At 39.5% G+C, this 13,218-nt stretch overlaps 1 protein-coding gene across 3 annotated transcripts in view; it reads right to left on the bottom strand.

Annotated features, from left to right (window-relative positions):
• Positions 1-13,218, bottom strand: part of NEDD1 (NEDD1 gamma-tubulin ring complex targeting factor) — a 48,372-nt gene that overhangs the window by 33,319 nt on the left and 1,835 nt on the right. For all 3 annotated transcript variants that reach the window (XM_006118281.4, XM_075933837.1, XM_006118280.4), the window contains exons 2-5: positions 12,869-13,009; positions 10,987-11,081; positions 7,043-7,159; positions 4,967-5,107 (exon numbers count right to left, since the gene is read on the bottom strand). In XM_006118281.4, coding sequence (XP_006118343.2) covers positions 4,967-5,107; positions 7,043-7,159; positions 10,987-11,081; positions 12,869-13,001 — 486 coding nt within the window. In that variant the 5' untranslated portion in view covers positions 13,002-13,009. The remainder of the gene's footprint in view (positions 1-4,966; positions 5,108-7,042; positions 7,160-10,986; positions 11,082-12,868; positions 13,010-13,218) is intronic.

The following is a 13,218-nucleotide window of genomic DNA, read 5'->3' as shown; positions in this document are numbered from 1 at the left end:
ACAAGAAAAGTATTTCAGTTATTGAACAGTCTGCAGAGCTGTTGTCTAGGACTCACTGGAGTGACATACAATTAGAATTTAAGAACCTTATCAAAAATAGCATGTCTGCAGAAAGAATGGAGCTTGTTTTTTATTTTAAATAAATTGGAAGCTGTACAAGCAATTGGATTTAATACCTCAGAATACAGGGACTACCACACTGGATCAGACCTGTGGACCTTCTAGTCTGGTACCCCATCTCCAAAAGTGATTAGCATCCAGTTCTTCTGAGGAAGGCTTAAGGGGTAGGGCCAAAGAATGAAATTGCCCTTTAAATTAACTATATCTACCAATGTGATGTGATGTAACCTTATGAATTGTGGCCCAATTTTTATGAATGGGATTTTATAAATGAAACAGTGTTAACCATTTTTAGATTAATTTGTTAGTAGCCTGTTAAGTTTGAAAAACCTGTTACTGCAACTAAAGAGACCCCAAATTGTAACTGAAACCCCATTTTAAACTTTGTACTGCCTTAACTCTGTTTAAAGTTAGGTATGTGTGTTTATGTAACCTCATTTAAAAGTATCAATGTGGGGGCGTGTGCAAAAGGATCAGTCCCTGACACCAGCCTGTCTGAGTGACCACTGGTAGCACCACCTTCAGGTTCAAAGAACAATACAGGTGAGCCCTGCAAAAGAAGCCATCCAAGAAAAAAGACAAAAGCCCCATAAAAAATTATCAAAGTTGCATCTGTCATTAACTGATAACTAATGGACATACAGTGCCCTGGAGCAGTGGGAGATGATAGGATCTATGGACGAAAACATAAAAAGATTAGTGCAAAACTACAGGATTGGGTCTTTCAGTTCTGCAGTCATCCTCTAGGAGCATCACTGTGCACTGAAATGACCTGGCTCACCTCCTCTTGCCTAGACCACCAGGTTAGTGGAATAGCATGAGCAACTGAGTCTAGTAATTATATTCCATTCATAGAACTGTGTGTACATGTGCGTGTGTTTGTGGGGGGTGTATATTTTTAGTAGCTAGGGACAGTGAATGAAGAACTCATGCACAATCAACATGGCATATAGCTTTATTCCCCTAACAAAATTCTAATAGTTCTATTTCTCTTCATCCAACAAAAACACCATACAGCGAACAGATGCAGAATAAACTGACCCCCCTTTTTAGCTCACCTCCTAAACAACAGTAACTGAAATTAGCCTAAACCAGTGGTTCTCAACTTGTTTACCATTGTGGCCACATATGCCACTCTCTTGGTGTTATGTACTACCTACATGGCTCAGAGGATGTCACATGGGCTGCAGCTGTGTGCTGATTGGGCTGCAAGTAGCTCATGGTTTGAAAACCACTGGTCAAAACCCTCTGAAGTATTGGAGCTTAAGAAAGATTTCTGCAGTTAGTAAGCATAGATAAGGGCCAAGGACCAAGACTAAACACTACAAATAAAAAAATAAAAAATAAAAGTATGAAGTACATTTTAGTGTCTGTATATGTGATTCCCACTGATTTTAGGGAGTTCTTTACATGGAGGACTTCCAGAAATATTTTACTGGTGCAAAGCACTGGACTGGTAGAAATGGAAAAAGAAATCCTCTGTGGAGCCACAAAACAGTGCGATACAGGATGGCACAAAGCAAGTTTTCCAAGCACTATGCCCTAGCTCCAATTGGAACAGAGGGTCTTTGTTGAAGAAAGGGTCAACCAAGCCAAAGCACATTTTTAATCTCTGGACTCGTTGCCAAAGCAGTCATCAGGGAACATGTGTTAGAAAAAAAAGCTGCTTATAATCCACTGCCAAAAAAAAAAAAGTAACCATAACTCACAAGTATAGTGTACTGATTAAAAACAAAAACCTCACCTTTTGATATAATTAGTCAATCTTCGAAGAAAATATACAAAAGACAAAAAATCCAAACAATTACAGAAATAGGGGAGAGAGAAAAATACCTCAAAGTCAAAACCATTCCAGCTGGATTGATTAACATTATGAAGTTGCAAATGTCAATGAATAAACTAATCTCTTTCATACCCCAACAGATATATGGTAGATAAAAGTTAGTAGCTGTGGAGTTCACAATTATTGTTTCACTGTATGAAAAGAATAGAAACCATCACATCTTCAGAGATCATCAGCTGCTCATAAACCTAAACTAAATCTTGGTGCTGTGAGAACAGTGCTAGGCATTCAAGATTTGAACAAAAGTTTTCTTTCAAAATGGACTTCAATACATTCTCTCACAGGAAACAAAAATATAGTAGTTCAAATAAAATCTTAATCAGTAGTTGAAGACTCTAGATGGTTTACATACAGTTTAGTGCTAGTTTGTATGTTGCACAAGAACTTAATTCTAGTAATGCACATAGATGTGAATTTGCATTCACAATTAACGGGGCAATTCTTGGGTGAAATGCATGTTTCATACCTCTGAAAACATTGTGATGACAGCTTTAGAAATGAACTGGTAAAGAAATGATATCCCATTATACTGAATCAGACAAAGGCAAACCACTTTTATAATACTAGCTTGGCCTCAGCTTCACAACGAAGATGGCTAAGCCTCTGCAGTTCCTTCCCTTTCGTAAGGGTCACCCCTCCTTAGTTAAGCCAAAGAGCATGAGCCAGAATTAAGAGGTATAATACATTGTTTATCCTTGAAAATTCACTCTTACAGAATTAGAGCCTTAGACTATAAATTGTTGGATTTGGCAGATCTATAAAACCATTATATTTATCTTTAGATAATAATTTAATCGTATAACTCTGCAATTATCTACAAGTTCCAATGAAAATCAAAACTGAAAAATAGAACTATATAGGCATATAGGAGAAAAAAATTGTAGACGATGAACCATATGCAGCTAATCAAGGTATCTAAATAGCTATCATATTAAAATTGTGTGGCAATTACATATTTTGAAACAAAATGGCCCAGCAATCAAGTACCATTCCCCATAACTCATTTGAAAATATTATAGGCTCTTGAGAAACAGTATTAGCTATATGTGTGTAATTACTTTAATGTAGTAGCTAGAATATCTTTAACAATCTTCCAATTTAGCTGACAGTAAAGCTTTTGATTCAATCTTTATCAAGAAAATGGCTATTCACTGTATTATTGCTAATAATCAGAAAAGCTATCTGATCTCTCTCTAATGAAAAAAGAGAGAAAATATACCTGAACAGCAGCTACTATAAAGGTTTATGAAATCTAGCACCTATTGAAAACACCACTTGATTAGTGTAACCCAGCTGAAAGTTTTCCACTTCCTTGTTGCTGTTTCTCAAGTTCATAATTCCTGTTGTTTTCACTATTATGGTCTTAATAGTTAACTGTCCCTAAATAACTGTCAAAGATAACCTCCAAAAATAGCCATTTATACAGCACAAATGACAAATTGACTAGTTCAATAGCTGGATTGCTTTTTTAAACAGCAAACAATTCTGTATGAATATAAATGGTAGATTTATTGAAGACACAACAAGCACAAGAAACTAAACTTTGGTTTAATGATTTTACATAATTTCCTTCATCCTAATGTGTATTAAAACAATACCTTTTTCCTGTGAAAAATCTTGTTAGAACTTCATTAACTATTATGTTCAGTGTTAGACAAGAGGACCTTTTCCAGCTTTATGCCAGCACAAGAGAGGCAAAAGGCCAACTGCAACAGGTGACAGTAGCCAAGACACAACTTGGCTGGTGCTGGAAATACACTAGGGCCTGCTTGATCTATACTAGATCAGGGAGTTGGCTTAAGGTACACAACTATGCAAAATGCATAGCTGGACTGGCTTACCTTAAGCAGAGTGACGGAGATGTCCGCATAACAAGAGGCCGATGGGAGAAAACACTTCCATCACTTTCCCTTACTCCTTGCAGAAGGAGTAGTCCCGGACACCTACATCCACATCAGCAGGTGATTTACAGGTCTATAGTAGACCCACCAAATTGACTGCTAGAAGATTAACCTCTGAGGTGTCAATCTTCTGGTAAGTATAAACACACCCTAGGAGTCATAAGTAGGGCAGCCTGGGAGAAGTATCAACTCTGTACATCACGTAGGCAGCCTACCTTTATTCACTGTAATCGCCTGATGTGCTCCAACTATGCCTCCCTTCCTCTTCACAATTGCTACTACCAATTCCAGCGTATGCCCCAGTCCATCGCTATATCAAAAAGCTACACTGAGGGTGGTGAATAGTCATTCTGCTGATTATATTTCACAGGGGGCTCTTAGAGAGATTTCCTCAAGGAAATCCACAGTTTTGCAATCTCTATAAGCCTGCAGAAAGCAGAGTCTACAGCTGAGACCTGTAAGTGGTGCATAGGCCTTGTACTAGAACTTCGCACAGAGATAGGGTAAAATTCATCCATCTACACACGATAGAAACAGATCTTATTTGTACTGTATTTCAAGAGCTGTGCAAATTCAACAAAATTCTACTAGGACTTGAGTATCAGAATGTTAGCTAAATTTCAAATACAGGGTTATATTCTGCCTTAACTGATATTTTTTTCCTAGATTCCTTAAAAACTGAGCAAATTTAAAGTTAATCTGGAGGTACTGAAGCCAATACAGAAACCCATAACTGTTTTTCTAAAACAGAGTACAAATATACTTTAAACATGTCCAGTTTTGACTCTTCACATTCCATTTCCTGCCATATCAAACTGGAATAGAACTAAAAACCCTCCTCTCTCATGTGCATTTTTAAATTTCCAGAAAAGAGATGGTAGGTTTAATAATCTTTATAAAAAATAACTACTTGTAGACACAATGATGATTAACATTACTAAGCAACAAGAATTAACACATTTTTAATTTCACATTTATAAACCTACAAACCTGAAGCTTTACAGTACAAAAATTACTATTTATGATAGTGTAAAATATTCAATAATCTAATATTAAACACCAAACCCAAGAAAGTTACTATTTCAGTATACATATACTGTACCTGACTGCTGCCATGACCAAAAGGAGTGCTGGATAAATTGGTAGTAACACTGTGTAGAATAACTTCACCACTCATCGATCCAGAAGCAATGTAGCAATCATTCCAATTAAATGTTACACAAGTAATTTCATCTTTATGATCCTGAAAGAGAAAGAAACGACTAAAACAGAGTGCTGAAGAATGTTCTAGCAGAAGACAAAAATATAAGTTTGAAACAGGTATCAATTACCTGAAAAAAATATTTTTACATACTACAGTTATAAAAGTCTGAAAGTCAGGAAAAATACTTAAGGTTCACAGTTATAATGATACATTTTTAAAAGGTTTAATGGATGGATTACTGGCATTGATATGGGATTAGAGTTAAGGATGCAGGGAACCTTAGCTATGATTTGAAAATCTGGAAATTTTTCCCCAGATTGTCATGGCTTTTCTTAATACAACATGTCTGAACTCAGTTTTGTAGCTGATCATAAAAACCTATTTGTATTCCTACTATGAGGAACTTTCTCCCCCCCCCCAGTCAGGAATGTAAGATTATACAGATTGTGTTTAATTTCATTTTGGCTTTCCATTTGCAACACCCAGGGCAAAGTTCAAAAATTATGCTCATAGATTTCAGACCCGTCTATCTGGACAAACTTTGTGATGCATGCAGACTGCTTGAAATCCTTTAAGGAGTCTTCAGTCTAGAGTGCTGACTCTACAGAGATATTAATAAGGTCTTAGCAAGTGACCAGCAATCAGCCATACAGCCTTTTTTCTTGTCAACCTCCACTGCCCAGAGGCTCTAGTTGCAAACAAAAAATGCAAATAAAATTAGTTTGGAGTTACCACAATGACTTGTTTTATGAGCAGTGGCTTTTACTTAATTCCAAAAAAGCAAGTCTCACTTTCAAACATTAATGACAACATATCTTAGTTGACTAACTTTTTTTTTTTTTGTATAGTAGATGGGGTATTTGGTTTAAAAAAAACCCAACAAAAGTAATTATATCCTTAATTATGGAGTTCATAGTACTGCAACTCCCCAAGATATCATGGAAACTATCACAAGATTTTTTGAATTAACACTTTACTAAATCATTGAAAATCTAAAACGGCCTGGTAAAGGGGGGAGGGGGCATACCTCGCTTTAAACACATACTTTTGCTCATTAAAGTGCCAATCCTGACAACACTTCCATACATGTTAAAAGTTAAACTTTAAGAATATATGCTTAAGCATATCCCTTTATAGTTGCAGGATCAAGGCTGTAATGAAGAAGGAATATTAGAAACTACAGTTCTTGAAATAACTTGTTTTTGGATTCGGTTTTTTTGTCAGTTTCTTCCAATACGAAAATCCCATTCAAAATATTTTGAAATCAGTTTGTTACTTCAATCTTGAATCTGCAGAGACTTACACATGTGCTTAACTTTAGGCCCTATGAGTAGCATCCCTGATTTCAACTGAACTGCTTATAGAGCATGAAATTAAGCATGAGAGAGTCTTTTGTAAGATTAGGGTGATAAATTGTACCTTGTTTGCTACCTCAAATGTATACTAGGTGACCACGTAAAAAGTTGTTTACAAAGGTAACTATGTACCTGCTAAAAATCTTAGCACTTACACGCACTAAAGGCTCTGCAGGATAAAGCTAAGCTGCAGAACCCACAGCCAACCCTTCCCGGGAGCAGGACTGCTAGCATAGCTGCCACCCTAGGATTGGGGCCAGCAAGGGCTGCCAGCCCTGCTCTCAGGGAGGCTTTTCGGCAGGTTCTACAGCCAGCTTCCTTGCAGTGTGGGGAGCCAGGATGGGCCAGCCCCATGATGGACAGGGTCTGCTCTGGCCAGCCAGAGTAACCTCTGCCTCCCATGGGCCCCATGGCACTGGAGCAGCCCCATGCCCAGGGCAGGCAGGGAGCAGTTCCAGCCTCTACCAGTTAACTGGAACCCTCACATGTTAAGGGTGTGGCTGACAGGTTAACATTTCACATCGCTAATGTACACATTCAAGATGGTCAACAAAGCTAGAAGTTATGGGATATTTTTTTTCCCCAGTCAACTATCAGAATCAAAATTAAAAATAGTTACCTTGAGGCAACGATGAAGTCTTCTAGACTTTAAGTCCCAGATATTAACAGTGTTATCAAGGCCTCCACTGACGATATGCATAGAACTGGAATTTAAGCTCACACATGTCTGTTTTGCCTAGTAAAAAAAAAAAAAAAAACAGCCATAAGAAATTATAATTACAGATTTGGTAGCTTTTTCCATATATATTTCTCTTATATCATGTAAATACTCAAGAGCTTAATATAAGCAGTCCTACTGACTTCAGTGCACCCAGTTTTTACTTATATAGGTGAGGAATAATCAGATTGGACTATATGTATATTAAATATTAAACCTATCATACTAACTCAAACTTCTCACTTTTCCTCTTCCCATTTCATGTTGCCACCACCTCAGCTTTTTTTATATTGCATATGAAAAATGCATATTGAAATAGCCTCCCCAAAAGTGATTCCTTACACTTCTAGTATCACACAATAACTACCGTGAATAAATGAGATAAGACTTTCAAAAACAAATTACTTAAAGAGACTCTGTGAAGCTGTCTAGGTCTCCAAGTTCATATTCTTTAAACATTACAGAGAATATTTTAGTAGAAAGCATTTCAATTCCACAGAGTACTTCTTAAAAAAAAAAAAAATAGTCACTGCAGCACTGAATTTGGAAAGAAAAAAAAGCCACTCAACGACAGACCTACAGTGATGATAAAAAATTATTATTAAAGTTTCACTTTGAAGTTCTTAGGTCCAGGAACACTATAGAGAGTCCATGTATTTTCTAGAGTCAGTCATTCTCATCACTGGTATCAAGCAGTTAAAAGTAGCTACATTCAGACATCTAAACAGACAAATTTCACCAGTATTCCCACAAATCTGTAAAAGCCCGACCTTTATATACTTGGTTACCAATATTTTAGTTTGTTAGCATTTAGTAAGGCTTTTGATACTGTCTTGTATGACCATCTCATAAACAAACTAGGAAAATACAATATAGACAGAAATACTATGTAACCATTCTCAGAGAGTAATCAGTTGCTCACAATAAAGCTGGAAAGGGTATATTGAGTGGAGACCTGCAGGTATCAGTGGTTTAGATAACAGCGTAAAAAGAAAAACAAACAATGAATAGTCTAGCAGCACCTTAGAGACTAACAAAACACACAGATGATATTAAGAGCTTTTGTGGGCCCAGCCCACTTCTTCAGATGAATGGAGTTAAAGGTCCAGTTTCTAAATAAATAGCAGATGGGGGGCAGGAAGGAAAGAGGGAGAAAAAGGAAAAAGTATAGTCAATTCGATGTCCGTTTCATATAACATGGACACAAGAAGGTACTAATTGACTATTCTTTTCCCTCCCCTTCTTTTTCCTTCCCTCTCCCACCCCATCCGCTATTTATTTAGAAACTGGACCTTTAATAACTCCATTCAGCTGAAGAATTGGGCAGTGCCCACAAAAACTCATGATGCTAGCTACATGTTTTGTTAGTCTTTGGTGCAACTAGACTATTTGTTGTTTTTTAAGTTCTTTCAGTTATAGACTAACAGGCTATCCCTCTGAAACCTAGAGAGAGTACATTTATAAAGTTTGTGGATGATACCAAGTTGGGAGGAGTTTTGCAAGTGCTTTGGAGGATAAGATTAAAATTCAAAATGATCTGGACAAACTGAAAAGTGGCTGAAGTAAATGAAATGTAACGAGGACAAATATAAAGTACTCCACTTAGGAAGGAACAATCAGTTGCACACATACAAAACAGGAAATGACTGCTTATGAAGAAGTATTTTGGCAAGGAATATGGGGGTCATAGTGGATCAGAAGCTAAATAGGAGTCAATAGTTCAGGTTGCACCTCTAAAATCTGGGATTCTCTGGTCCAGCAACATCCATGCTCCAGCATGACCACAGATGTTCCCAGATCAGAGAGTCCTGTGTGCTGCAGGACAATGGGGGCCCAGGCACCTGTGTGTGGCTCAGTGGGTTGGGGAGGGGCTGTGAGCTGGCATGAGGCTCATCATGGCTGCATGGTGGAGCCAGGAGCAGGTGCACAGCTCATCTGTGGTGCGGGGAAGGGGGGCAGAGCCATGTGGCTCATCTGGGCTACAAGGGGAGGGGGGACAGAGAGACAGCGTGCGGCTTAGCTGGGCTGGGGAGGGGGTGGTATCAGAAGCAGGTGCACAGCTCAGCTGGGCTGGGGAGGTGGGCGCCAGGAAGCTAGCGTGAGTGGGGAGGGGCAGCTGCAATGACCTCCCCTGGTCTGGAAAAATCCCTTATCCGGGACCAGTCAGGTCCCGAGGGTGCCAAACCAGGGAGGTCCAACCTGTAAAACATGAGAGAGAGTGTCAAATTGCATATGAAGTTAGATTCTGCACTCATTTAACCTGCCTGGGCACTCAATATTGAATTTCAAAGTAGCCATTCTTCTGTAAAGGAACTTCACAAGCCAACTAGAGAGTGTGTACGGAACTGAACTTCATAAGCAAATTTGACACTGTCTCTCCTGTCTTGAACAAAGACCTGTACTGGATGGCCCATTATAAAACCTGCTTTCCACACCCAACTGGCCAACTTACATTCAACACCCAAATGGTATCAAAACCTGTATGTGAAACACTTCCAGACCACTCAAACAGCTTTATTAGCACCAGCACTACAATTGACAGGTACTTATTTTCAACTCCCCTCCTCTTCTTTTTCTGTTATAAATTGTGAGGGTCCCCCCTTTTCTCTCCACTCTTCTCATCTGAGGAAGTGGGTTTTGCCCAAGAAAGCTCATGATACTATATTTTTTGTTAGCATTAAAGGTGCTACAGGACTACTCATTTTTAACCCCTGAAGTTAGGAAAAACTTCCTGTCACGGTGGTTAAATCCTCGAATAAGCTTCCAAGGAATGTTGTGGAATCTCCATTACTGGAGGTTTTTAAGAGCAGATTACACAAACACCTGTCAGGGATTGCTGGAGCAGAAGACCTTGAGGTTCCTTCTAGTCCTGGGATTAGAAAAACTATAGTACTGGGGAACAGGATTATAACAAGTTAGCACTCCAACACAGTTTACCCAAGCATCCATGTCAGAATATAACTCTATAAGTGGGTCTCTCTCCCTCTCCAGAACATTGACTAGTTGATAAGCACTTCTACGTTCCACCTTTAAAATGTATAAGATCCGCAGCGGGGGGGGGGGGGGGGGGGGGTGGAAGAGGGAGTAGTCTTGTGCATTTCAAAGTTGGAAAGCTGTGGGAAGTCCCACTGACTCAGGGCTCCATGCGGGCATTTCCACTCTGAAACGCACAAGAGCCCCCGCTAGGGACTCTTGTACACTTCAAAGCTGGCATGCTGCACGAAGCCCAGGGTCAGCTGAGGAGTCCCCAGCTCATCCCAGACTCAAAGCAGTGCTGACGCTTTGAAATGCCACGTGGAGCCAGGAACCCAGCATTTCAAAGCGGCAGCCACACTGAGCCCAAGGTCAGTTGAGGAGTCGTGTAGTCCCCAGCTGACTCCAAGCTCCATGCGGTGCTGTAGCTCTTAAGTACCCCCAGTCTTTCCCCCCCTTGCTGCCTCTATTTAATAGAGGCAACAAGGGGGGGGGGGGGGTGGAGCGACTAGTCGATTATCCGATAAGCATTTGCTTATCAGATATTTGACCAGTCCTTTACATCCCTAATGTACATACAGGCTAAACTCATAAAATTTAAGAACAAGATTTAAGTCTCAGCTTCTGTCTTGTAATTAGTTAGTATTTACTGACAATGTAACCCAATGATACCTTGAACTCAATAAGACAACACAATATAATAAAATGGTAAATTAAATGCTCAATTTTCTAACATGTGGCATTGTGTGTCATTACCTTAACCGTCCTTATTGTAACTGTATCTAAATAAAGTTGTTAAACAGCATGCAGAGCAGACATCATGCAAATACAAAAACAGAAAAAAACACCCAAAAGCCATAAGTTACACTTACCCCTTCAGCTAGTTCAAAAAGTGGAACAGGTTTACCTTTACAGCTTGAAACAACTATTTTATCACCAATTGTAGAGGCAGTGACCAGAAAATTATCTGAATTGGGAGTTAAGGACCACCGAATATAGATGATGAAATTATGTACAGCTGCTGACAAGTAAGTATAGATAGCACTTACTTAAACTGATTGGCTTAAAGTTCAAAGTAGTATACCTTGAAAAGACATGGTTGCTTTGAAACAGTCTCATTTGCTCTTTGGGGAAAGGGGGAATAAAAAGATACACAGAAAGATTTCTTGCTCTTCTCTATTATATTTAATTAGACAGCAGTTATGAAAATGGTTTGCCTTTTCCTGAAATATATTCTCCTATATGACACCACTGTACCCCCAAATCTAACCAAAAAAAGAAGGCAAATTTGGGGAAAGGGTATCTGGATTATTTTTGTTGGTTAAATCTCCACTCTGCTAGCACCTAAACCAATGATACTCAGAGCCCCAACAATTCAGGACTCAAAGAGCCACAGTAGGGTGAATTCATTATTTACTATAGTACTATATATTCCAGTGATTTTCAAACTAGGCATTATGACCCAGTACTCGGTCATGCAATGTCAGACACTGGGACTCGTTGCTGCAGAGTGATTAGTGGGGGATGCTAAGTCAGGCTTCCTGCCTATCCTGGCACCACAGACCACGCTGCACCCCAGAAGCAGCCAGCAGCAGGCCTAGCTCGAGGGGGAAAAAAGAATGAATAGGGCTCTGTACACTGCCCCTGCCCCGATCACTAGCTCCGCATGTCCATTGACTGGGAACCTGTTGCTGGCTGCTTCTGTGGCACAGCATGGTTTACAGTGCCAGGACTGGTACGAAGCATGCCTTAGCGTCCCCACTGCATTGCTGACCCAGAGCTGCTCAAGGTAAGCCCCTCTTGCCCCAAAGCCCGAGCCCCCCTCATACTGCCCAAAGCTCTCATCCTCAGCCCCACCCGTGTCTAGACTTTAGTCAAATTATGTTGGGTCACAGGTACCAACAATTTTCTTCAGCTGGGTCATGAGAAAAAAGAAAAAGTTTGAAAACCACTGATATATTCCTATTTAAACAGTATGACAGAAAATATTTAGATTTTATTAAATACTCACAGCAAAAAAAAAAAAAATAAAAAATAAAATAGACCAAGCACTATTTTATCAATTTTAATTGGTTAACAATATAGTAAAACAGGGGTGGGGACCAAAATCCCAGCCCCCAGTTTGCCTAGAACTGGCCCCTGAGGCTCATGGTTCCCTACCCCCAGCACTGGGCAGCCCACATTGGTGCTCCAGCCCCACCCCCCATGGGGCTGGACCACACAAAAATCTACTAATCTGGGCCCCCTAGGCTCTTGTGTGCAGGAGGAATATCTGTAGTGTTTTTCTGCCTCTCAGTCAAGGGCCACATCAGTGAGGGTTTGGAGGGGGTTTTCCCCCTCATGTGATGCGCCCAACTGATTTTTCTATGGGTCAGTGGCCTCCCACCCAAAAGGTTCTCCTCCCTGTAGTAAAAGTATCCTGATAGATTATTAATCAAAGTCACAGTGTGTTTTAATACTATGGGCTGCAAATAGCCACCAGACATACATTAAAGAGCCATTTGTGGCTCAGGTGCCTCAGCCAGAGTATCACTGAATTAAACAATTTAGTCTCCCATGTAATTTGATATTTTATCCCTCAACTCTAAATATTTTCTATACCAATGGACAAAACCTGTGCCTAAAAGTAAAAAAGCAGCTCTTCAAATCAAGACTCAAGTATTTGTAATTATCAGTTTTCATTTAATCCAGAAATTCAATCGAGTTTTGCAAAATTGCACAGACATAGTACCAAATTAACATCATAAAGGATATTATTACTTCCCCAACACAATGAGTTGACTTGATGTGAAGCATGTGGGTTGAACTGCTCCACCACTGTTATAGACGAGGAATCCCATATTTTAATATCATCTCCAGATGAAGCAAAACGGATGCTCTCCTGCATGGCTGCACCTATAAGCATAAAAAAAGCATGGGAGGAAAACAAGTTAGCTACCATTCATCTTGTAAATTAAGGGGAAGGATTCCCTCCACAATTTCTTACAAGATTTCCTTGATAAAATGATACAAAGTGTCAAGCTGACATTATACAAGCAGTCAAAAAGATGGCATTTGTAGCCTGTGATGTTAAATCTAACCTGCTGATAACTCATAACTGTTCA

This window comes from Pelodiscus sinensis, chromosome 1 (assembly GCF_049634645.1).
Source record: "Pelodiscus sinensis isolate JC-2024 chromosome 1, ASM4963464v1, whole genome shotgun sequence".
In the NCBI taxonomy this organism is placed as follows: Eukaryota; Metazoa; Chordata; order Testudines; family Trionychidae; genus Pelodiscus; species Pelodiscus sinensis.
The sequence above is the reverse complement of the archived record's forward strand: the minus strand, read 5'-3'. Positions and strand labels throughout refer to the sequence as shown.